General features: G+C 48.1%; 1 protein-coding gene across 4 annotated transcripts in view; it reads left to right on the forward strand.

Annotated features, from left to right (window-relative positions):
- Positions 1-24,978, forward strand: part of Micu1 (mitochondrial calcium uptake 1) — a 161,572-nt gene extending 136,594 nt beyond the window's left edge. For all 4 annotated transcript variants that reach the window (NM_001291442.1, NM_001291443.1, NM_001359267.1 and 1 more), the window contains 3 exons: positions 519-627; positions 22,407-22,496; positions 24,023-24,978. In NM_001291442.1, coding sequence (NP_001278371.1) covers positions 519-627; positions 22,407-22,496; positions 24,023-24,180 — 357 coding nt within the window. In that variant the 3' untranslated portion in view covers positions 24,181-24,978. The remainder of the gene's footprint in view (positions 1-518; positions 628-22,406; positions 22,497-24,022) is intronic.

Genomic DNA, 24,978 nt, shown 5'->3' on the forward strand with positions numbered 1-24,978 from the left:
GTGGCCACAACCCACGTAGGAAGTAAAGTAGGCAGTGTGGCTAGTTGGAAAGCACAGGTAAGAAGTTCATCACTACAAGCGCTTTAGGTCAGATTCCACATGTGAGGGGGAAGCCGATAGCCATTTTACTCTCCTCAGGGTGGTGCTCAGCCTGTGGGATGTGACCCTTTGGGAGTTGAATGACCCTTTCACAGGGGTCACCTAAGACCATCAAAAAATCACACATTTGAATTACGACTCACAGCAGAAGCACAATTGCAGTGATGGATTAGCAAAGAAAATAACTTTATGGTTGGGGGTCACCACAGTGCGGACGTGTATTAGGGGTCACCACAGTGCAGACGTGTATTAGGGGCCGACACATTGGAGGATAGAGAACAGCTGCTCTAGAGTTTTGGCCAGTGCTGTGCACACTTGCCAACCTTGGCTCGGCATCTGTAAGGTAGGAGTGAGCTTCCTGCTGGCTTTGCTCTGTTTGCCACAGGCTCTGCTTTATCTTCTGATTGCTCCTCTTTCAGGGCCTGACTTTCCAGGAGGTAGAGAACTTCTTCACTTTCCTGAAGAACATTAATGACGTGGACACTGCACTAAGCTTTTACCACATGGCTGGAGCATCTCTTGATAAAGGTACTGAAACCTGGAAGTTTCTTTGTTGAAATTATATGCATTAATCCGTATCTGAGTACCTCACCTGAAAATGACAGATTTTCTTGCTTTTTGTTTGTTCTGTTTGTTTTGAGACTGGGTTTCTGTGTGTAGCCCTGGCTGTCCTGGAACTCAGTCTGTAGACCAAACTGACCTTAGACTCAGAAGTCTGCCTGCTTCTGCCTCCCTCCCGAGTGCTGGGATTGAAGATGTGCAGCATCCCCGGTGGTTTGTTCTCTCGTCACAGAGATGCCAAGTTCAGCACATACATTTGACTGTGCTGCACACAGGGCAGGGAGTCATGTGACTGATTAGCCTGCATACAGGCATGAAGCAAGGCGGGGCTGCAGAACCTCTCTGAGCCGTCGGAGTCAGGGTGTGTGTAAGGAGAAGCCAGGAGCACTTGGCATTGGGGTCTTTGATGAAGGAATGGTCTGGTTAGCATCTTTGCTTTCAACCATTAGATATAGATATATAGATATTTTAAGAATTGAGAAGGACAAAAGAGTCTTTAAATACTTGCATTCGCCATTTTAGCTGTTTTTCCTCTATCCCGGAATACCCAGATACTCATCTGGGCTCAAGAACTTCTCTTACAGCTGTTTGTGGTGTGATAAACTCCTGCTACGTTTAGGCTGTTTAAGATGTGGGTGCTGTGATGCATCCTCTCAGATCTCCCAAAGCAAACGACTGCAGTTTTAGAGGCACAGACTTGCTTGTTCAGCACTTCTCAGGAGATTCCGTCAGTTATTTTCTTACGTGAGATGGTAGCTCTAGCTTACATGTGAAATCTGAAAATGAACCAAGCTCTAGAAATCAAATAGACTGCAGTTGCAACAGGATCCAGGATCTAGGAGTGAGGTAGATGGGGAGACGGGTCAGAGGACTCAAAGTTTGAGTGACATGGAATGGGGGGATCCTAGAAAGCTGATTACTGCTCCATGACTGTAGTTACTAATACCATATCATATGCTTGGATTTGCTAAGAGAGATGCTTAATGCTGATAACACACACACACACACACACACGTAACTATATAAAGAGAGAGAGATGGTCATTTGGAAGGTTAGCATGGTGGCCCATACCTATAAGTAGTGCTCAGTAGGCTGAGGCAGGAGGATTATGAATTCAAGACCAGCCTGAGCTATATATCAAGCACCTGTATAAAATGAAAAGAAGAAAAATAAAGAGACACTTAATTACACTAAGTGCAATAATACTTCACAGTATATCACATATCAGCACATCTTGTTGAAGCCCTTAAATCACGATTTATACGCATAAATAGCAGTCTTAGGGTTTTACTGTGAACAGAAACCATGACCAAGGCAAGTCCTATAAACGACAACATTTAATTGGGGCTGGCTTACAGGTACAGAGGTTCAGTCCATTATCATCAAGGTGGGAGGATGGCAGCATCCAGGCAGGCAGGCAGGGTGCAGGCAAAGCTGAGAGTTCTACATCGTCAACTGAAGGCTGCTAGCAGAATATTGGCTTCCAAGCTAGGATGAGGGTTTTAAAGCCACACCCACAGTGGCACGCCTATTCCAAACAGGGCCATACCTTCTAATAGTGCCACTCCCTGGACAGAGCACACACAAACCATCACAGTAGCTATATGTCAGTAAAGCTAGAAAAACAACAGAAATCACTCTCCTTGTAGCCAGAACTCAGGATTCTTTTTCCATCCCGATCTGGCTGCCTTTTACTTTAAGCCATCCATATAGCTTTTTAAAATAGCATTTGTTTGCTTAAAATAATGCCTCCTCTCATCTCTGTAGAGTCCTTTTGGGGAGCGGTGATGTGGGTGTCATGGGGAGGAGGGGTTGCCATGCTCTTCCTCCGGAATAACCCTCGCTGTGCTGCTGTCTCGCAAGGCAGCCGTAGATAGCATGTGCAAATCCAAAAACGTAAGATTTAAAGTCACAAGTTACAAAAATAGAAATAATAACCACCTCTCAGAGTTTCCTTTCCCCCCTCCCCCAACTAAAGCCAACAGAACCACTTAAAGAAAACCATACGGGATGAATCACTATCTGTGTGTAAATTATAGGGTATACAACACCAAATGATTCAGGGTAGCGGTAACGAAGAGAAATGCAACATAGTGATTAAAAAGGTGGGCAGAGTTTCTTTCAAATGACTTTGGGCCTTTCCTGAGTAAGATGGCAGGCCTCTGGTCCTCATGCCCTTACAGCTAGAGACCATGCTGGACACTCAGCTCAGGCCTGTGGTGCCTGGTCATTCAAGTTGGCTTCTTGGTTTGCTTTCTAAGTTTTACATCGGATCCCCTGAACATACATTGATAAATATCAAAGAGATAGACAGAGCCCAGTTTCATGCTAAGTAACAAAATGAACGACATGCATTTATCTCTCAGACAGCACTTAGGAGGCTGAGGCAGGCAGATCTCTGAGTTGGAGGCCAGCCTGGTCTACTGAATGATTTTCTGGGCAGCCAGGGCTACACAGACAAACCTGTCACAGAAGAAAAAAAATGACACAGAAAGCAACAGAAATTTGTTCTCTCACAGTTGAGTTTTAAAGTCATTGTGCGTGAACTTAAATTGTCCATGGGCCATCTCCCTGGAGATGCATCCTTGTCTGTCCCGTGTTCTGGGGGCTGTAGGTGCTCCTTGGCCTTGGATACATAGCTCCTATCTCTGTCCTGACTCTGTGTGGCTCTCCCAGAGCTTCTCTCAGAAGCTCCAAAAGTCTTCACCCTCTTGGTCTTATGAGGTCTTAGAGCCCAGCTGCTAATCCAAGATGTTATCTGAGGAGCCTCCATTATAACTACAAAGGCAATACCATCCATCCTTGGCTGGCTCTGCCACTTGAGTCCCACCATGATCTTGTCTATTGTAGCAACTCTCACTGAGTGTGTGTGAAGGTTTGCACATCACTGTGTGGACTGACTGCCTCCCCGGCTAAGTTCTTATGTCTTCCTCGTGTATTCTCCGCATCTAGAGCAGTAAGTCTATATATGAATTCCTTCCCTCCCCTCTCCATAGACAGAGTAGGTCTGCCTGCGTTACAGGCCTTCCCTCCTCTCACCACAGAACTGTGTAACTTTTAGTACTGAGATGAACCCCAGAAAAGAAGGAAGAATGGTGTGGAGTTTAAGAACACAGCTCTTGGCTGGGATGTACTTGCCTACGTGCACAAAGCTCTGAGTTTGGTCCCCTCCCTGAGTGTTATCCCAGCATTTGCGAATACAGGCAGGATCACAATTTCAAGGTCAGCCTCTGCTACACAGTTAGTTTGAAACTACCCTGACTCCCAAGAACACAGGCACCGGTGTCAAACTGCCTGAGTCTGTCTTAACTTCTTTCAGCCACTAGCTGGGTAGCATTGGGCTCTTTCTGTGTGTGGAGACAGGAGTGGAGCCCTACCTGACATATGGTAGGTGCAGAGGGGTCAAAGGGCATGCTCTGCCCAGCCTCTTTTTGGTCCTAGTTGCTATCAATCCCAGCGGCCTTTTTTCTTTCAGAAAGGTCAAGACCTTCAGAACCTGATATCTTCCCAAGGCCTTGGCACCGTTTCTTCCTTGGCTAGTTTAGAGCTTTCAAGCCAACCCTGAAACATAATTGATGGGCTTTTCCCAAGCAATGCTCGATATGGTAATGAGTCCTCCCTTGGCTGCAAAGAAAAGTGCTCCGTGGCCTAAATCAGTTTGGAAAATGCCAGAGTCGCACATAGCTTCTCCCTAAGCACACACCCCCCCCTGGCTTTTAATATGCTAATGTTTGTACCCTCAGGAGGGTACGGTTCCCAGGTTCCCAGCCCAATACCTTCACTACCTTACAGATTAAAGCTCGCCTCAGCAGTTCAAGGCGTCCTGACAGGCAGCAGGTGCAGAGCCCAATACCTTCACTACCTTACAGATTAAAGCTCGCCTCAGCAGTTCAAGGCGTCCTGACAGGCAGCAGGTGCAGACCGATGGGCGCACTCCATCAGTGGACATGATCCCGTCCTCATACCGGAAGTTTCCTGAGGTGGTGGCGGTTGCTTAGTTGTTTTGTTGTATTGTGTTATTGTTGTTGTTTGTATGAACCACGTGGTAGCAACTCAGATAAGAATGAAGTGTCCCCCGGTGGTTTCTGACCTCCTGAAGACACGGTCTCCAGGAAAGACTGAATTTCCTCTCTAGGTCATTTCTCATTTAGTACATAAGAACAACCAACTCTTACTGTGCATGCAAACCCATAAAATTAAGTGTATCACCTCTGACGGGCTGCCTGAGTTATGGAAGCAATCTGCTGAAAACGGTTATGGGAAATTGAACATGACTCCCTCCCTAGCACCTTCCTGTGATGGAACAGTTGGATTCGAGCTGGAGCTTAAGAATGAGCTATGGCCTCTAAATCTCAAAGCATGTCTTGTTTCTGCCAGAAAAGTAAAGGGTCTCCAGGTGCCAGAGCCCCGGTGGAAAGCACCCCAGGATGTTAGCATTAGATGTAATCCCTGGGGGGGGTCCACTCATGGGGGCCCAGCACATCACAGCTGGGGCGGTCGGAGGGGCTGCAGGGCTCCAGCTGGGGTGGTAGGAGAGGCCACATCGGTCAACTGTCAGGCAGCAGAGAGATGAACACAGCTGCCCAGGTCGCTTTCTCCTCTTCTGACTTTTTTTTCTGGCCCAACCTATTGGATCACCTCACCTTCAGAATAGGTCTTCCTCCTCAGTTAGGCCTTCTCGCAGACATGCCCAAAGGTGTGTCTCCTAGGTGACTAACTCCAGTAGTGATGGCAGTGAACATTAGCCATCTTGTTACAGCCCAGAGTTACGCGCAAATCCAGGTGAAAGTGGACTAATTTATAATTATCAGATAAATTTAAAGTCAGAGAAAATCTGTCAGATTCCCAAAAGAAAGGGCGGGGGGGGGGGCTTTTATTTCCTTGTTAGAAAATTTAAAACTTAATTAGACCTCGGCTAGTGCCTCTCCCGAATCTCATTTGAGCAGTGAGGCGCTGTAGTTGCGCAAAGGAATAGCACAGCGAAAAATCGAGGGCAGCTATAAATAAAGTGTGACCTGAGGAGCCTGGGACTTTCCCAGTCATAAACTGTGCCCACGGGCCAGCTCTACTTGCTTCTGAGCAATAAAGGCCAGTGCTGCAGCTGAAATACACTGATAGTCGCTGGTGACTAGCGACTGGGGTGGTTGAGAGCCTGGGTGCTGCCTCTGGAGCCCCTGCTCAGATCTTTTTGTGCAGTTTTGGTTGGTTTTTTAGATTTATTTTTATTTTATGTGATCTGAGTAGTTTGCTTTTGTGTATGTCCTGCATGTGTGTCTACACATGACATGCATGTCTGGTGCCTGCAGAGGTTGGGGGTTCCCTGGAACTGGAGCTACAGACTGTTGTGATCTGCGGTCTGCCATGTGGGGTTCTGGGTTTCGAACTTGGGTCCTAGAACTAGATCCTCTGGAAGAGCAACCAGTACTCTTAACCATTGAGCCACCTCTGCAGCCCCTCTGCTCAGACCTTAAGGGGGCTTGCAATCAAGGTTTTCAGTTGTTAGCAGAATCCTGTTCATTTCTATGTGGGACTGAGTCATCTTTCTCCTGCTGGCTATTGATTCTCCATGGGCCACAGCAAGTCCAGCCATGTAACAGTTCTCGGTCCAGCCATGTAACAGTTCTCGGTCCAGCCACTCCCTTCTTCTAAAATTGCTACAGTAGATTCCTGTAGAAAGAGGTCAGGAGAGTGACCTGCCTATCACCATTGCCATGTAAACTAACCTAACAGCAGGTGTGTTATGTCATATTCAGAGGCCTGCCTCCATTAAACAAGATGGAGATGCTGGGGTAACTCAGCAGTCTGTGTGCCACACCAACCAGTAATTCCAGATATAGCCCTGGCTGTCCTGGAACTCACTCTGTAGACAAGGCTGGCCTCGACCTCAGAAATCCACCTGCCTCTGCCTCCCAAGTGCTAGGATTAAAGATGTGCGTCACCACTGCCCAGCTAGTTTTATCCTTTTTTTAGACTTTAAAAGATATGGGTATGGGGCACATATAAGGAAAGGGAGGTAGGTGAGAGAGAGAGAGAGTGCGTGTGTGTGTGTGTGTGTGTGTGTGTGCGTGCGTGCGTGCGTGCGTGTGTGTGTGTGTGTGTGTGTGTGTGTGTGTAAGCCCACAGAAGTCAAAAGACGGCATCCGGTCCCTTGGTACTGAACCTGGGTCCTCTGGGGAGCAGTACACACTCCTAACTGCTGAGCCAGCTCCCCAGCCCCTCGTTTCTTCTTTGTAGGCTCCTTGAGATATGGACATTGTAACTGACTGACGCTATTAGATCATTAAAAAGGAAAAGGAAACAACTTGGCTGTCATAAAGTTTTAGGAGTGGAAGGGAGTTTAGAAATCGTTTTGATTAAACTCCTACTTTATTGTTCCTAACAGTAAAGTCATTCACTATGGAGGAAAATGACTTGCCCAGATCACAGCTAGTGTGGTACAAACCAGGGCAGAAACTGAGGGTCAGAGCTTCACACCTGTGTTGTCAGTAATGATGGTGATCAGAGTGAGCTGGGATATTAGAAAAGAGACTCCAGGCTGGGCGGTGGTGGTGCACGCCTTTAATCCCAGCACTCAGGAGGCTGAGGCAGACGGATCTCTGAGGCCAGCCTGATCTACAGAGTGAGTTCCAGGACAGCCAGAACTATGCAGAGAAGTCCTGTCTCGGAAAACCATAAAAAGGAAAGTGAGAAGGAAGGGAAAGAAGAAGGGAAAGAGATGCCAGGCTGGAGAAACTGCTCCTCTCTCCCGGCACTGGTGTGGGCGCTCACAAGCATCTGTAGCTCTAGTTCCAGGGAATCTGACGCCCTCTTCTGGCCTCCTTAGGCCCAGGCATGTACACAATAGGCACATATGCAGAGAAAACACCCACACACCTATAATAATGCAAGATTTTTAGTTGTTTTAAAAGATGTTCAACACTTTTAAGTGACAACAGAAAGAGAAGAAAATTCAAAGCAAGGCTCCTGCAGACAGCCTAGGCGGACCGTGGAGGTAGGAGTGTTACAGACATGTAGTGGGAGGGGATTAGAACTTAAAGGAGCTTCAGTTGATAAACTCTGGCAGCTCGTGAAAAGCAGGCAGGCAGTCCCCTGCCCCCTGCTCATCCCTGTATGTTGTAAAAACCTTGTTCTATGAAGGAAATGCTGACCAGGATCCCACTGTCTTAAGACAAAGTCATTAATTTTTAAAGTAAAATTACTCACAGTGTAGGCAAGGAAGCTCAAAATCCAAAATAAATGTTTGCTTCATGAGGGATTTTCCATGCAAAGACCTGATTTATTTTCTCAAATTTAAAGTCACTCAGCATTCTAAAGATTGACCCTGCCTTGACCACATCACTGTGCATATATGATGGGTTTGTAAAACTCATAGGCACCCTGAGGAGGAGAGATGCCTTAGAGAATCGTGACTACTGGTTGGAGACTGGGAGGAGCGTAAGCTGCCAGCACTCAAGTCAGCCGACATTATAGTCCACTGAGGAACAGACCAGAAAAGAAAGGTGACAAGAAGTATGGGTCAACATGATGGCGCAGCAGATGAGGGCACTTGCTGTTAAGCCCGATGACATGAGTTCGATCCCCACCACCCACACAGTAGAAAAGAGAGAAGCAATTCCTACAAGTTGTCCTTCAGCCTCTGTACACACACACACACACACACACACACACACACACATACACACACACTAAATACATGCTTTTTAAAAAATCTTTTAGGTACTGGAGACATGGCTCAGCAATAAAGAGATTGTAAAAATCTTGCAGGGGACCTGGGTTTGATTCCCAGAACCCAAAATTAAGAGGCTCACTACTGCCTGAAACTCCAGCTCCAAAGCTATCTGATGCCTTTGGCCTCTGAAGGCATGTGCACACACACACACACCCTATCTGCTTCCTGGAGACCAAGGTTTACTACCGTGAGCAGCCTATGAAAATAAGCGAGAGTCTTCCAGGTAATTTCGACACACTGAATTATAACGTGTCTATAGCCATCGGTGTTAGCCTTCACTGGAGCAAGCATCACAGTCCATCAAGAGTACAGTGTTATACAGAAGGAGCCCCCCTGCAGATAGAGGGTAGAAGAGAGCAGGAGCAAAACACAGGATACGGCCATCTCCAGGATGCTACAGCCGTCCTGTCCTGGGAGGCTCACTCTGCAGCTGCTCCGGGATGCTGTTTGTGCTCTGGGATGGAAATATTTTTCAGCCGAGGTGCTGAATGAGCCTTTTCAGGGAAAGAGGGAAAGAAGAAGAAGAAGAAGAGAGTCTTTTATGTGCATGTGTCTGAGAGAGATACTGCTGGTGGCCTCTCAGCGGTAAAGGCACCACTGCCCACAGCTGAGAGCAAGACTCCGCTCCTACACCGTCAGAATTTTGAAATAAGTGAAGAAGGCATTACCTAACCAGAAATAATTTCCTAACCAGGCTTAGTGGCTCACAACTCTAACACCAGGGTCCCGAAGGCTGAGGCAAGCCAGACAGTGTAGGCCTTTAATCTCAGCACTAGGGGAGGTAGCAGCCAGTGGATCTCTGGGAGTTCAGGACAGCCTGGACTACAGAGTGAGTTCCAGGACAGCTAGAGCTATGCAGAAAAAAGTCTCAAAGAAGGAAAAAAAGAAAAGAAAAGAAGTCTGAGGCAGGCGGATCCAGGAAGCTGAATTTGAGGTTACCCTGGCAAGACCCTGGTCTGGTCTCAGTGTGTGACTGGCCTCTGATGAAATCCCTCCTGGTATGCCTGTCCCTCTGCACCATAGTTCCAGATCTGAGTGAGGCCTCTGCACTCTCCTGCTGTCCATACTGACATCACTGACCTCCCCATCCCTGCCCCTCACCACCCCACGTCCCACGCTCTCACAAACCACACAAACCGGAAGCAGTCTCCTCCCAGACACAGAGCGCTTGTGTGGCTCAGCACACCAGGTATTTCTTCTCCTTAGCAGTGTCCGGGCTGGCCCCTTCTACTCTGGAACTGTCTCTGGTATGTCTGTCCCGTAGCCTTTCACCTGAAAACATTAACTGCCTAGCCAGGCAGGGTAGGACATGCCTATGGTCACAGGAGCCCAGCAGTCTGAGATCGCCCAACAACACATCTTTAAAAAATAAAATAAAATAAAATAAACTCCTTCCATTTTTAGACACGATGTGATAGGATTTTCAGTAAAGCTAAGCACAGCACTGTACAATGCAATAAACCTTACAACTAAGTCAGCCCGAGCCAGTTTAAGCAAAGAGCCCACTGTGGCTCATCTGAGCTGCGCTTGGTTTTGGTAGGTAGCACTTAGTGTCAGCTAGCGGGTGGGGCCGACTGTGTCACCTCGGACAGGCAGGCCGCCTGATCACACAGAGGTTGTCAGCAGCCTGTACCATGCAGAGCCAGTACCACACAGAGCAGGCGTTGTCCTCTTACTGTGAAGGCGCTGGCTGTGTTGCTCTTAGTTCTCCTGAATCTTAGTTCTTTCCCCACCAGTCACCCCAAAACTGTGTCAGAATGTGTGTGTGTGTGTCTGTGTGTGTGTGTGTGTGTGTGTTCCAGCTGCCAGGGTGGCTTAGAAGTTACAAAACAGAAAAAAGACACATTCAAGAAAGGACCCCCATCTTCCCCTCACTCCCCCCTCCCCCCACCCCCTCCTGTGTAGAAGCAAGCCTTCCCAGGGCTGAAGTATCGTCCCCTCCCCCCACCTCACCTTGGCAAGCACAAGCCAGCTTTTTAATTTTCTCCCCTGCAGTCCAGTAGGGCATGACTGACTAATCACATGACAGACCAGCTCAGGACATCACCGTAACCCGCAGGGTCACCTTTCCACACACCTTCACAGGGGGAAGAGACAAGCAGCTCTAACTGGGTCGCATGGAGAACAGCGCCCGCCCCTCACCCTGGGCCACCTCTGTGACTTGTGCTTTTCATGAGGTTGTTGTCCTCCTACACATTTTTAGTTGTCACTTCAGTTGTCAACGTGTGTTCCAAGGGCACAACGTGTGACCCTCACTGCAGAACACAGTCAGATCCGTGGTCTATTGGGTACCGCCAACCCCCAGTCCTGGCTGTCACCCCTCCCTGACACAAGGCACTGAGGGTGCCCTAACTTGGCTTTTCTTTTATCTGGACTCTGTCCCTTTAGGATGACAGAGGTGGAAAGGAACTGGTACCATCCAGGTGAGAGGCCAAATGTGTATAGGGAAAGAACAGTGGAATATGTAGGCTCTGCAGCCACTAGCTTTGTGACCCTGGCAAGTCACTTAAGTCCCTGGGTCTCTCATTGTCTCTGTGTCTTCTGGCTCTAAGAGCCTGTGGTTTTATGTGGACCTGTGAATTTTATCATTCTGAGTGGCCTGAGTGCATGGTAAATTTTATGTAACCTAATTTCTGACGTATTATTTTATCACAGAAACTTAGCATGAGTCTTTCCACTGTTGAGGTGACCAGTCATGGACCACACCAGATGCACCTGGAACAGTTCAGACGCTGCCCAGACTTGTCAGAACAAAGGGCAGCAGATTTTGAGTGGCAGGATTTTGCCGAATCTCCCCCATCCCAACCTTAAGTGGATGTAGGTCCCTGGGAAGATGAGTAGAAAGGTCACCTGTGATCCTTGAGAACCTAAGCTGTCTCTTTCCTGGGACCCTCAATTCCAGCACTCAGGAGGCAGAGGCAGAAGGGTCTCTGTGAGCTCAGGCCAGCTGGGGCTTTACAATGAAACCCTGTTGTAGTGGCTATTCCTGGTTGTCAACTTGACAATATTTGGAATGAACTACAATTCGGAATTGGAAGGCTCACCAGTGACCCTTATCTGGAGGCTTGGAGATCCTTATCTGGATCTTGGTTTGAAGATCTTGAGCCATAGTGGCTATGGATTCCAGAAGATTGAATCTCCGAGTTAAGGAACACACCTTTAATCTGGGCTATGCCTTTCATCTGGGATTAAAGGTGTGGTGGAACACACCTTTAATCTGGGCTACACCTTTTGCTGGAGACAATATAAGGACATTGGAAGAAGGGAGTCTAGCTCTTGCTCTTGCTCTTGCTCCTTTGCCTGCTTGCTGCGTGAGACTGAGTAACTGCTAGATCCTTGGACTTCCATTCACAGCTGCGACTGAACAATTGTTGGGAATTCGGCTGCCGACTGTAAGTCATCAATAAATTCCTTTACTATTTAGAGATTATCCATAAGTTCTGTGACTCTAGAGAACCCTGACTAATACAGAAGTTGGTACCAGGAGTGGTTCTAGAGTAACAGAAGTACAAGGATGAATCTTTTAAAATACTGGAATTGGCTTGTTGATCCACCAGCACTTTCAAATATTGAAACCTCTCCAGATTCTCTCCCTCCTGGGAGCTCAGAGAATTTTGAAGACCCATGGTTGAAACTATATTCCGAACTTAAAGAAGCTAATGCCCTTGATTTTCTTAATGAATTAGGTGATTCAGTGCACAAAGCTTTCTACAAGATGGGGAAAAAATCGAAAAATGATTTTACTGGCTGGCTGCTCTTAGTATCTGTGGAAAAAATGATGAATGAAAGGAAGGAGTTGTGTGATAAAATCGAAAGGCTCCAGACACAAGTAAACGATCTAAAAGTTGCTAAGTGTGTCCTTGAGGAGAATCTTCTCTCTTGTAGCAATAGAGCTCAAGTTGCAGAAAATCAAACAGAAACTCTCATTGTAAGGTTGGCTGAACTACAGAGAAAATTCAAGTCTCAGCCTCAGAGTGTGTCGACAGTTAAAGTAAGGGCTCTAATTGGCAAAGAATGGGATCCTACAACATGGGACGGGGATGTGTGGGAAGACCATGTTGAAGCTGAGAATTTTGAATCCTCAGATTCTCAAGGGTTTGCCCCACCTGAGGAAGTAGTACCCTCAGCCCCACCTCTTGAAATAATGCCTTCCCCACATGAGGAAATTAATTTTGCAGAGTCTGCTCACGGCCCACCAATAGTTTCTTCTAGACCTGTAACCAGACTCAAAGCAAAACAGGCTCCTAGAGGGGAGGTAGAAAGTATAGTCCATGAGGAAATTCGCTACACTACTAAGGAGCTTAATGAGTTTGCTAATTCATTCAAGCAGAAACCTGGTGAATATGTGTGGGAATGGATTTTAAGGGTGTGGGATAAGGGTGGAAGGAACATAAAACTAGAGCAGGCTGAGTTTATTGACATGGGTCCTCTGAGTAGAGATTCTAGGTTTAATACGGAAGCTCGCATAGTTAAAAAAGGTGTCAAAAGTTTGTTTGAATGGTTGGCTGAGGTGTTTATCAAAAGATGGCCTACTGGAAATGACTTGGAGATGCCTGATATTCCGTGGCTTAGTGTTGATGAAGGGATTTTAAGACTTAGGGAAATTGCAATGCTAGAGTGGATATATTGTGTAAAGCATAATTGTCCACAATGGGAAGGTCCAGAAGATATGCCTTTCACCAGCTCTATAAGACGCAAATTGGTGAGAGGGGCACCAGCACATTTGAAGGGTTTTGTTCTTTCCCTTTTCCTTGTGCCAGATCTTAGCATTGGAGATGCTTCTGCTCAATTAGATGAATTAAATTCACTGGGTTTAGTTGGATCCCGAGGTAACAAGGGCCAGGTGGCAGCATTGAATCGCCGGAGACAAGGTGATCCTAGTTATTATAATGGACAGCGTAGACAAAAGAATGTTTATAATAACATACCCAGTAATGGTCAGCACAGGAGAGGTGAAATTTATAATGGCATGACTCGCTTGGACCTTTGGTACTGGCTAATCAATCATGGTGTTTCCAGGAATGAAATACATAGGAAGCCTACTGCATATTTGTTTGATCTGTATAAGCAGAAAAATTCTCAAACAAATGAAAGAAAGGCTACATTAGATCGTGGTAAACAGCAATCTCGGCCAGTGAATCAATTTCCAGACTTGAGACAGTTTGCAGATCCGGAACCCCTTGAATGAAGGGGTGGCCAGGTTCCTCTGAGGAAGGATCTTGATAAGACACTCAAAGGTTTTGCTGTTACCCTTTCTCCAGTTCTTCCCCAGAGGGACCTACGGCCTTTTACAAGGGTAACTGTACACTGGGGAAAAGGAAATAATCAGACTTTTCGGGGTCTGCTGGATACTGGTTCTGAGTTGACACTGATCCCAGGGGATCCCAAGAAACATTGTGGCCCTCCAGTTAAAGTAGGGGCTTATGGAGGGCAGGTAATTAATGGAGTTTTGACTGATGTCCGACTCACAGTAGGTCCAGTAGGTCCCCGGACACATCCTGTGGTGATTTCCCCAGTTCCAGAATGTATAATTGGGATAGATATACTCAGAAATTGGCAGAATTCTCATATTGGTTCCCTGAACTGTAGAGTGAGGGCTATTATGGTTGGAAAGGCCAAATGGAAGCCTTTAGAGTTGCCTCTGCCAAAGAAAATAGTGAATCAAAAACAGTATCGTATTCCTGGAGGAATTGCAGAAATTACTGCCACTATCAAGGACTTGAAAGATGCAGGGGTGGTGGTTCCCACCACATCTCCGTTTAACTCTCCTATTTGGCCAGTGCAGAAAACAGATGGATCATGGAGAATGACAGTTGATTATCGAAAACTAAATCAGGTAGTAACTCCAATTGCAGCTGCTGTACCAGACGTAGTTTCGTTACTTGAGCAAATTAACACATCTCCTGGCACCTGGTATGTGGCTATTGATCTGGCAAATGCCTTCTTCTCAGTACCTGTCCATAAGGACCACCAGAAGCAATTTGCTTTCAGTTGGCAAGGCCAACAGTATACCTTCACAGTTTTGCCTCAAGGATATATTAACTCTCCTGCCCTGTGTCATAATTTAGTTAGAAGGGATCTTGATCGTTTGGATCTTCCACAAAATATCACATTGGTGCACTATATTGACGACATTATGCTGATTGGACCAAGTGAGCAGGAAGTAGCAACCACTTTGGACTCATTGGTAACACATATGCGTATCAGAGGATGGGAAATAAATCCAACCAAAATTCAAGGACCATCTACCTCAGTGAAATTCTTAGGAGTCCAGTGGTGTGGAGCATGCAGAGATATTCCTTCTAAGGTGAAAGATAAGTTATTGCACCTGGCCCCTCCTACAACCAAGAAAGAAGCACAACGTTTAGTGGGCCTATTTGGATTCTGGAGACAACACATCCCTCACTTGGGTGTGTTACTTAGGCCTATTTACCAAGTGACTCGGAAAGCTGCTAGCTTTGTGTGGGGCCTGGAACAGGAGAAGGCCCTTCAACAGGTCCAGGCTGCTGTGCAGGCTGCTCTACCACTTGGACCATATGACCCAGCAGACCCGATGGTACTTGAGGTGTCTGTGGCTGATAGAGATGCTGTTTGGAGCCTCTGGCAGGCCCCTGTAGGTGAATCACAGAAAAGACCTTTGGGATTTTGGAGCAAAGCTCTACCATCATCTGCAGACAACTATTCTCCCTTTGAAAAACAGCTCTTGGCCTGCTATTGGGCCTTAGTGGAAACTGAACGTTTGACAATAGGACACCAAGTTACTATGCGACCTGAACTACCCATCATGAGCTGGGTACTATCAGACCCTGCAAGTCATAAAGTGGGACGTGCACAGCAGCAGTCTATTATCAAATGGAAGTGGTATATACGTGATCGGGCCAGAGCAGGTCCTGAAGGCACAAGCAAGTTACATGAAGAAGTTGCTCAAATGCCTATGGTTTCTATTCCTGTTACAATGCCATCTGCTGCCAAGCATGCACCTATAGCCTCATGGGGTGTTCCCTATGATCAACTGACCGAAGAGGAGAAGACTAGAGCCTGGTTTACTGATGGCTCTGCACGTTATGCAGGCACCACCCAGAAGTGGACAGCTGCAGCATTACAACCCCTTTCTGGGACAACCTTGAAAGACACAGGTGAAGGGAAATCTTCACAGTGGGCAGAACTTCGTGCAGTACACATGGTATTACAGTTTGTTTGCAAGAAGAAATGGCCAGATGTACGATTATTCACTGACTCATGGGCTGTAGCCAATGGATTGGCTGGATGGTCAGGCACTTGGAAAGATCACAATTGGAAAATTGGTGAGAAAGACATCTGGGGAAGAAGTATGTGGATAGATCTCTCCAAATGGGCAAAGGATGTGAAGATATTTGTGTCCCATGTAAATGCTCACCAAAAGGTGACTTCAGCCGAGGAGGAGTTCAATAATCAAGTGGATAAGATGACCCGTTCTGTGGACAGTCAGCCTCTCTCCCCAGCCATCCCTGTCATTGCTCAATGGGCACATGAACAAAGTGGCCATGGTGGTCGAGATGGAGGTTATGCTTGGGCTCAGCAACACGGGCTTCCACTCACCAAAGCTGACCTGGCTACAGCTGCTGCTGATTGCCAGATCTGCCAACAGCAGAAACCAACACTGAGCCCCAGATATGGCACCATTCCTCGAGGTGACCAGCCAGCAACCTGGTGGCAGGTTGACTACATTGGACCACTTCCTTCGTGGAAAGGACAGCGTTTTGTTCTTACTGGAATAGATACTTATTCTGGTTATGGATTTGCCTTTCCTGCACGTAAAGCCTCTGCTAAAACCACCATTCAGGGACTGACAGAATGCCTCATCTATCGTCATGGTATTCCACACAGTATTGCTTCTGACCAAGGAACTCATTTCACAGCCAGAGAAGTACGACAGTGGGCCCACGATCATGGAATACACTGGTCTTACCACATTCCCCATCATCCTGAAGCAGCTGGGCTGATAGAAAGATGGAATGGCCTTTTGAAGACGCAGTTACAGCGCCAATTAGGTGGTAACAGCTTGGAAGGCTGGGGCAGAGTTCTTCAGAAGGCAGTATATGCTTTGAATCAGCGCTCGATATATGGTACAGTTTCACCCATAGCCAGGATTCATGGGTCCAGGAATCAAGGGGTGGAAAACGGAATAGTTCCACTTACTATCACTCCTAGTGACCCTCTAGGAAAATTTTTGCTTCCTGTCCCCATAACTCTAGGTTCTGCTGGCTTAGAAGTTTTGGCTCCAGAGAGGGGAGTGCTCCTACCAGGAGCTACAACAAACATTTCATTGAACTGGAAGCTCAGACTTCCCCCTGGTCATTTTGGGCTTCTAATGCCCTTAAACCAACAGGCTAAAAAAGGAATAACAGTGTTAGGAGGGGTGATAGATCCAGATTACCATGGGGAAATTGGATTACCTCTTCACAATGGTGGTAAGCAAGATTATGTCTGGAGTGCAGGAGATCCCTTAGGGCGTCTCTTAGTACTACCATGTCCTGTGATTAAAGTCAATGGGAAACTACAACAGCCTAATCCAAGCAGGATGACAAAGGACGCAGACCCATCAGGAATGAAGGTATGGGTCAATCCTCCAGGAAAAGAGCCAAGACCTGCTGAGGTGCTGGCTGAAGGTGAAGGAAATACAGAATGGGTAGTAGAGGAAGGTAGTTATAAATACCAATTAAGGCCACGTAACCAGTTGCAGAAACGAGGATTATAAAGTAATATGAATGCCCATTGTAAATTTACTAATGCGTTTGCGATTGTACGAGGGATAGTTATATCATGTTAGGTGTATTTACAACCTTGTTATTGTTTCATGTGAACATGAGATATTATTTGTGTCAAGTTGACAAGGGGTGGATTGTAGTGGCTATTCCTGGTTGTCAACTTGACAATATTTGGAATGAACTACAATTCGGAATTGGAAGGCTCACCAGTGACCCTTATCTGGAGGCTTGGAGATCCTTATCTGGATCTTGGTTTGAAGATCTTGAGCCATAGTGGCTATGGATTCCAGAAGATTGAATCTCCGAGTTAAGGAACACACCTTTAATCTGGGCTATGCCTTTCATCTGGGATTAAAGGTGTGGTGGAACACACCTTTAATCTGGGCTACACCTTTTGCTGGAGACAATATAAGGACATTGGAAGAAGGGAGTCTAGCTCTTGCTCTTGCTCTTGCTCCTTTGCCTGCTTGCTGCGTGAGACTGAGTAACTGCTAGATCCTTGGACTTCCATTCACAGCTGCGACTGAACAATTGTTGGGAATTCGGCTGCCGACTGTAAGTCATCAATAAATTCCTTTACTATTTAGAGATTATCCATAAGTTCTGTGACTCTAGAGAACCCTGACTAATACACCTGTCTAGGAAAATAAATGAATAAAAATGAAAAGGTGTAAGGATTTCTCCGGCATCATGCAAGCAGTCAATTCTACCTGGATACCCTGCCTGTTCTTTCTCTTTCATTGTGATGCCTCTCCCGGAGCTAGTATCAGGTCTAGTACCAGTGGGGTGGGGTCTCCATCTCTGAGGCTGCCCATTGCCTTCAGACACTAGTCACAGCCCCAGGTTGTCTTATCTGAGCTGCTTTCTGTCCAGCCAGCTCCTGATGGGATTGGGTTCAGTTGATTTGTGAGAGACTCAAAGCACTGGAGCAAGCACTTGGGTTTATTGGCTTATCGTAAAGGTTACAGATACATGGGGAGAGGTCGGGGAGGAGCCCAGAACTTCTGTACCCGCCCAGGGCACACTCCAGGAACCTCTATGTGCCAACAGTCTGGAAGCTTGCCAAAGCTTGTGCTCCAAGGATCTTAGAGGGCATCGGCATACAGCATGACTGGCTGACCCCTTAGCTGTTGGTGACCAGCTCAACAGGTTAGAGGGCAGAGCTGGAAAACCCCAACCAGACTTGGTCTTTCCTGTGATCCACAGTCCTCTTGAACCTGCCTGTGTGCTGTCAGCTCAGTCGTCTCAGGAACACAAAGAAAGATATACTTTGGCAATTGCAAAGATATTAGGACTTCTATGTCAAACCAGAACCAAAAAATCCCCCAGAAGACTATATTAGTTACTTGTTCAATCCATGTGACAAAATACTTGCCTAAAGAAACCTAAGAGGGCCGGGCAGTGGTGGCACATGCCTTTAATCCCAGCACTTGGGAGGCAGAGGCAGGCAGATTTCTGAGTTCAAGGCCAGCCTGGTCTATAGAGTGAGTTCCAGGACAGCCAGGGCTACACAGAGAAACCATGTTTCAGAAAAGAAAAAAGAAAAGAAAAAGAAAAAAGAAACCTAAGAGGATGGAGAGATGGCCAGTGGTATCACTTGCTGCGTGAGCACCAGGACCTGGGCTTTAATTTGGCTGGGCATGGCCAGGCATACACCTTCTGCCCTAGGACTGTGGGGGCAGAGGCAGCATTGCTGGGGCTTGCTGGCTGCCATCCTAGCTCCAGGTTCAATGAGCAACCCTGCCTCCGGAGAAGAAGGAGAGTAACAGAGCAGAGCATTCAATGTGCACAAGCCACATTCACATCCATACCCAGGAGAGGGAAAGGCATTGAAGGAAGAAAGGAAGAGCTGGCTTGGGCACAGCCTGGAGGTAAAATGTGTCGGGGCCGGAAAGGCGTGGTGGCAGGAGGCAGCATCGGCTCCACAGCCAGGAAGAGAGGGATGGATCTCTATGCCCAGTTCACAGTGTCCTTGTTATCCAGTCCAGGTCCCCAGCCCATGGAATTATACCAACCACATTTGGTGCGAGCATCTTCACAGACATGAAGTGGGGGCGGGGTTCCATGGTGATTATAAATACCATCAGGTTGCCAGGGGGAAATTATCCATCACAGAAGACCCAAGCATGTGTTTCAGAATCACAGTCACCAAATAGGAGAGGCCAAAGTTGCAGTACCAACAGTTCTGCCCAGGAATGCGGAGGTCCAGGGGTCAGGGGTTAGGGAAGCCCTCTTCACTGTGGTTTAACTACAGCTTTGTGATTTAGAGATGTTGGAGACATTGTGAATGAGCCGACTCTTGGGAGCGGCTGTCAGGAGCTTGGCCTGTAATCTGCTGTCATCCCACCAGTCCCCACAGTTCCCAGTTTGGCAGTTTCCCTGCTAGTTGGTTTGTTCTGGGCTGCTCTGTTTCATAACCCTGGGGTCCTCTCCAAGGACCTTTTTGCTATGAAAAGGGCACCCCAGCAAGTCTGTTCCCATCCCCAAGAGTCACAGTGACTTAGCAGCCCTGGTAGTACCCAGGCCACCAGCGTCCCCTCCAGGTGGGATGGGGCATAATCGATCCCTGCCACTTGAGGGGTGGCATTCATAATGATGTTCTTGCTGTAGTCTCTAGGAGTCCCCATTCTACAAGCACTTAATACCAGCCTAATGAGCTGCTCGGTGGAAACTGTCAAGAGCTCTCTCTCGCTGACATGCCTGGATATTGCTTACTGGTTTATTGGAGCAGAGTGCTGTCGTGGGGAGAAAAATGAGTCTGAGAGTCGCAAGAGGACTGGCCAGGCATTCTACCTGAGAGAGCAGGAGCCTCAGGAGAGAGCGGCGAGGCAGTTAGAGCAGTTAAAACATGAGATTGATGTGGCCTGCAGCAAACGGTATGGCCAGCAGAAAGCACCACTCCTGCCACGTGAGGTTCTCGGATCCTTCTGGAGACTCCTCTGCGGCAGTGGAAAGAAGTTCGGCAGATAGCGGTGTCTGAGAACACCCGCTTCTCCACCCTCATTCTGTCCTCCCCAAGGGATCCCCCAAAGTCAACTGAGTTTCCTTAGGACATCTCCTCCTTCGAGGAGTGTGCAGAGCAGCTTATTCTTGCAAATTGCTTTTGAGGACAGCCTCCTCCCCCCTTACCCTCCTCCTCCCCCTCTTTCCCCTCCACACAGTGAAATTAGCAGTGATTAGTTCTTCCTGCATGGCTCAGTCTCTCACGCTTGGTACTGTAGTTTTGTTCATCGCTGGCACATGAGAACTTACCACATCTGGTTCTTTTTGTTCCACACCGCACCAGCCTCTCCTTCACTGTTAGTCACAGGCTGGGAAGGAGGAGATCTGAAGAGTGGCCCAGGCTGCAGGAAGAAGAGACTAGCTCTTCCCTCCTTGCTGAACAGCTCGCTCCCTCTCAAGCTCGAGGCTTTGGGGACTGAAACAGAGCCCTGCGAGCCCCTCTGCTCTTCCCAGACACTTCCACCCCACGTCCATCCTCACCCTCCCGCTCTGAAATGAACACCAGGGAAGTCCCTGGTGGGCCAAGAACCCCAACGGCCTCCTTCGGGCATCCTCGGACTTGAATATGAGAGAAGCAAACCCTAAGCCATCAGGCAGATAGCTGTCAGGGTAGAGCCACTCAGAGAGCCCTGTCTCCTGACACCCAGCACGGTTCTGCCCCGCCATACCTGTGTCTGCTGACCTCGGAGGCCGTGCTGAATATACACAGAGGTGACAGATGCAAGTGAGTAAATTCAGAAAAAAATGACAAGACAGATGGGAACTGATGCTAAAGTGTGAAATAGCAAACGGCGCAGCCATGCATTAATGCTCCACAGAGCTTCTCAGAGTCTAAGCCAAAGGTCGGCCGCACAGCCTACCGTTGCAGAAGCAGGACCTGCTCCTTTTCTTTATCTTATGTACACAGATGTATCCCCTGCACGTATGTATGTGTACCTGTGTATGCCTGGCACCCGAGGAATCAGAGGAAGGCTTCAAGTCCCTGGGAGTAGAGTTATGGACAGCTGGTTCTGGGAATCAAACCTGCGTCCTCTGCAAGAGCACGAAGTGCCGTTTCGTTAACCACTGAGCCATCACTCCAGCCCCTTTTCCTTCCTGCAAGTTTACTTCACTTTGGGCCTGATCTGTAAGCAGTAGCATAATTTATAGGCAATAGGTAGACCAAGCGTGAGGATAAATGAGAGGGAAGACAGTGGAAATTGCCTAGTTCTTCCTGGCTCGTCTTTCATGGAAAACCAATTCCACATGATTGCTAATATTTCATAGTAAATGTCGGGGGAGGAAAATGGCAGAAGAGAGTTCTCTACAGAGGCCAAAAAAAATTAAAATAAATAAAGGCTCTGTGGTGGTCTAGTAGACCGAGTACCCGGCATCTAAGGGATACAGGTAAAAGAAATGGCTGGAGCAGACCAGGGGGAGAGGGCTAGTGGAGCAAATAGCTCACCATACAGATCCTAGATTGGCTGGGAACTAAGGTGCACCTGCCTCCTGTTGGTGCCCTTCCCCTCCTGTCGGTGCCTTGCCACTCCCACTGCCTGCCATGCCCCTCCTGTCGCCTGCTCATTTCCTTGACATTTGTCATCCTGTTGTCCGGGGCTGGCGATATGAAGTGTCTGCAGTGCACACGTGAGGACCGGAGTTCAGATGCCAAGTTCTGATCCACGTGCAAAGCAGGACCCACGCAGGGCACGATGGCACATGTCTTTAATCCCAGTACTCAGGAGGCAAAGGCAGGCAGATCTCTGTGAGTTCAATGCCAGCCTGGTCTACAGAGTGAGTTCCAGGACAGCCAGGGCTACACAGAGAATCCCAGTCTCAAAAAACCAAAACCAAACCAAACCAAACAAAAATACCCTGAGTTGTAGATAAAGGTTAAATTCTCATTTTCTTTCTTTCTTTTTCCTTTTATTCTTCACTACTGGGCTTTGAGACTTAAACCCAGGCGTGTCTCGTGTCTCTCAAGTGCCGCATCACTGAGACACGCACAGCCCATTTTGATTGTTGAAGACTGGCTCGATGCCTCTCCTCTGTGGCCTTGAACTATGCTCATGGCTTTGACACAGGTTCTCATTGTGTGGCCCCAGCTGCCCTCAGTGCTTTGATCCTCCTCCCTCACTGTCCTCAGCACTAAAGGAACGGTGTGCCGCCCCCACAGCCGGCCTTGCTTTCTCAGATATGACTGCAGAGTTTGAGTGGTTTAGCCAGCTTCCAGAGAGAGAAGAGGAGAGATGTCTGTACAGCTCTAACACAGCGTTTCCTTTCCTCAGTGACCATGCAGCAAGTGGCCAGGACAGTGGCGAAGGTCGAACTCTCGGACCATGTGTGTGACGTGGTGTTCGCGCTCTTTGACTGTGATGGTGAGTGGGGTCCCGTGGAGTGGAGAGGGTGCACCCGGCCTTGCTGTAGTCCTAGATCCTGTTTGTAGTGGGGCAGTTTTATATGGCAGCATCACCTCCACAGCGGTCGGCCCTTGGCATTGTGAGCTTGAGAGTCACCACCCTGGGCCCCAGTCTGTGTTAGCCACGTCTCTGGGTTCATTTTGGGTTTTTGTTTTCTTTCTTTCTTTGTTTAGTTTTGTTTTGTTGAGATGGGGGTGTCTCTATGTAACCCTGGCTAGCCTGGAACTTACTGTATACACCATGACTGAGCGCCATGATTAAGGAAGTGTAATACCACACCCAGGACATTTTCCATTTCCTGTGATTCCACCTTGCCTGTGGGTTTAAATTAGTGACCACATGGGTTTCAAAATGAAAACAGCAATCACATTTGTTCTCCCAAATTGTAACCCTGAGGATCCCCAGACATGTCATTTTCTCTGGAAAATAAAGATGCAAAAAAAAAAAAAAAAAAAAAAAAAATTTTTTTTTTTTTTTTTTGTTTTTCGAGACAGGGTTTCTCTGTGTAGCCCTGGCTGTCCTGGAACTCACTTTGTAGACCAGGCTGGCCTCGAACTCACAAATCCACCTGCCTCTGCCTCCCGAGTGCTGGGATTAAAGGCGTGTGCCACCACACCTGGCAAAAGATGCAAAAATATTAACACACACACAGTTTGTTGCCAGTAGGTGAGAACACACATTTCAATGTCTCTAGAAAGAAGATGGCTGCGGCTCTGTTCTTACAGAACATAGTGGATGCCAGAGCCTGTGCCACGTACTGAGAATAGCAAGAGAAATGAGGGGCAGGGCAGATCACTGGCTGCTCGTACCGAGGGCAAAGGCTCAGTTCACAGCATCCAGGAGATCTGTCACCTCCTGACCTCCTCGGGTACCAGCCACGCACAGAGTGAATATGCACGTAGACACTATGCACACAGAATTTTATAAATTAAAAGAAAAAAAGAGATGGGGTGCAATCCACCTTGGGAAGGATGTATAAGCCCAGACCAGCAAGGGTTCCAGGGCCAAGGCTAAGGATGAGCAGGTTGGCCAGGTAAAGGGCGACAGGGACACCTCCCAGGAGGAAAAGCAGATTGAACTGGAGCCTCGCCACACCCCAGGGGTCCTCATTCCTTGCTACAGAAAGTAGCCACACTGCTCCCCTGCAGCACAGAGTCCTCTCCACACTGCTCCCCTGCAGCACAGCGTCCTCTCTTTGCCCCATTATTGCGATGTCTCTTCTGCAACCTGGGAGCATTCCAGGGACCAATGCACAAGGTTCATCCATCTCTGTTCCAACACAGACCTGACTTATGCTCTATTCAAAGCATCTGTGGGCTCTGTTTAGAAACAGGGAAGGAGCTGGGTGATTCATCCTGAGCTAAGGTTGAGAGTAGTTGAGTGTGTGCTGGGCTGCAGAACCCACAGGGTGTAGGGGCTGGAATTTCTCAGTGGCTTTTATCCCAGAGTCCCCACTTACACCTTTGTGTCTCCTCATCCTCCAGGCAATGGGGAGCTGAGCAACAAGGAGTTCGTTTCCATCATGAAGCAGCGGCTGATGAGAGGCCTGGAGAAGCCCAAGGACATGGGCTTCACCCGCCTCATGCAGGCCATGTGGAAATGTGCCCAAGAAACTGCCTGGGACTTTGCTCTGCCCAAATAGTATTCCCACCTCCTGCACCTTAGCACCCTGCAAGCCCTGGAGTGGCCCTTCATGCTGCTGATGCATCGGGAGTGGTGCCCACCTCCCCATCTTTCTGGGAGTAACCTCTGGGCTCAGCCGGCTTCCCTCTCCACCCTGCCCTGACCCCATCAGTGTTCTGCTAGGCTCTGAGTCTGCAGTCGGATGGAAGGTCCTAAAACAGGACTGAGGCTTCAAAGTAGAGACCTTAGTTAACTCCCTTAGCAAGTGCCCTGTGGGTCAGTGCAGGAGCCCTCCCAACCCCGGCCAGCCCGGGAGGGAGGCAGCTCTGCTCTGCTCTGACATCTGTCTCTCGCTGTGGATTTATAGTAGCAAGAACACTCCCTGCCATTTTCCTCCTGCTGTTTTTAAGCTGCAAGTTTGGAAATGAGCTGGCAGGCGAAAGGAAGTGTGATGAATGATAATGCAGATGACCCTGGCACCCTGAGCTGGCAGGAAGCCTGGCCAGAGGAGGGTCTGTGTTAGCCACCAGGGGCTCCAGGAAGGCACTGTGCCCCCAGCAGAATCCAGATTCCAAGTGGCTGCTTTAAGCAGCTCTCCAGAACTTCCCAGCTCTGTGGTTTCCTCCCAGGCTCCCTGCGATGCCTCCTCTGGGACTCTGCTTCACTAGAGCAATGGCTGAGCCCCTGTCCCTGTGTCTCATCCCCTCTCTATGGACCTGTGGAGCCCAGACCCAGCTCAGAGCCTAGCTGCCCTCTGTCTAAGACACTCGTAAAATATCACTTTAATTATAGCACTTTGCAGGAAATACCCGCAAGA

Source organism: Mus musculus, chromosome 10 (genome assembly GCF_000001635.26).
Source record: "Mus musculus strain C57BL/6J chromosome 10, GRCm38.p6 C57BL/6J".
Taxonomy (NCBI): domain Eukaryota; kingdom Metazoa; phylum Chordata; class Mammalia; order Rodentia; family Muridae; genus Mus; species Mus musculus.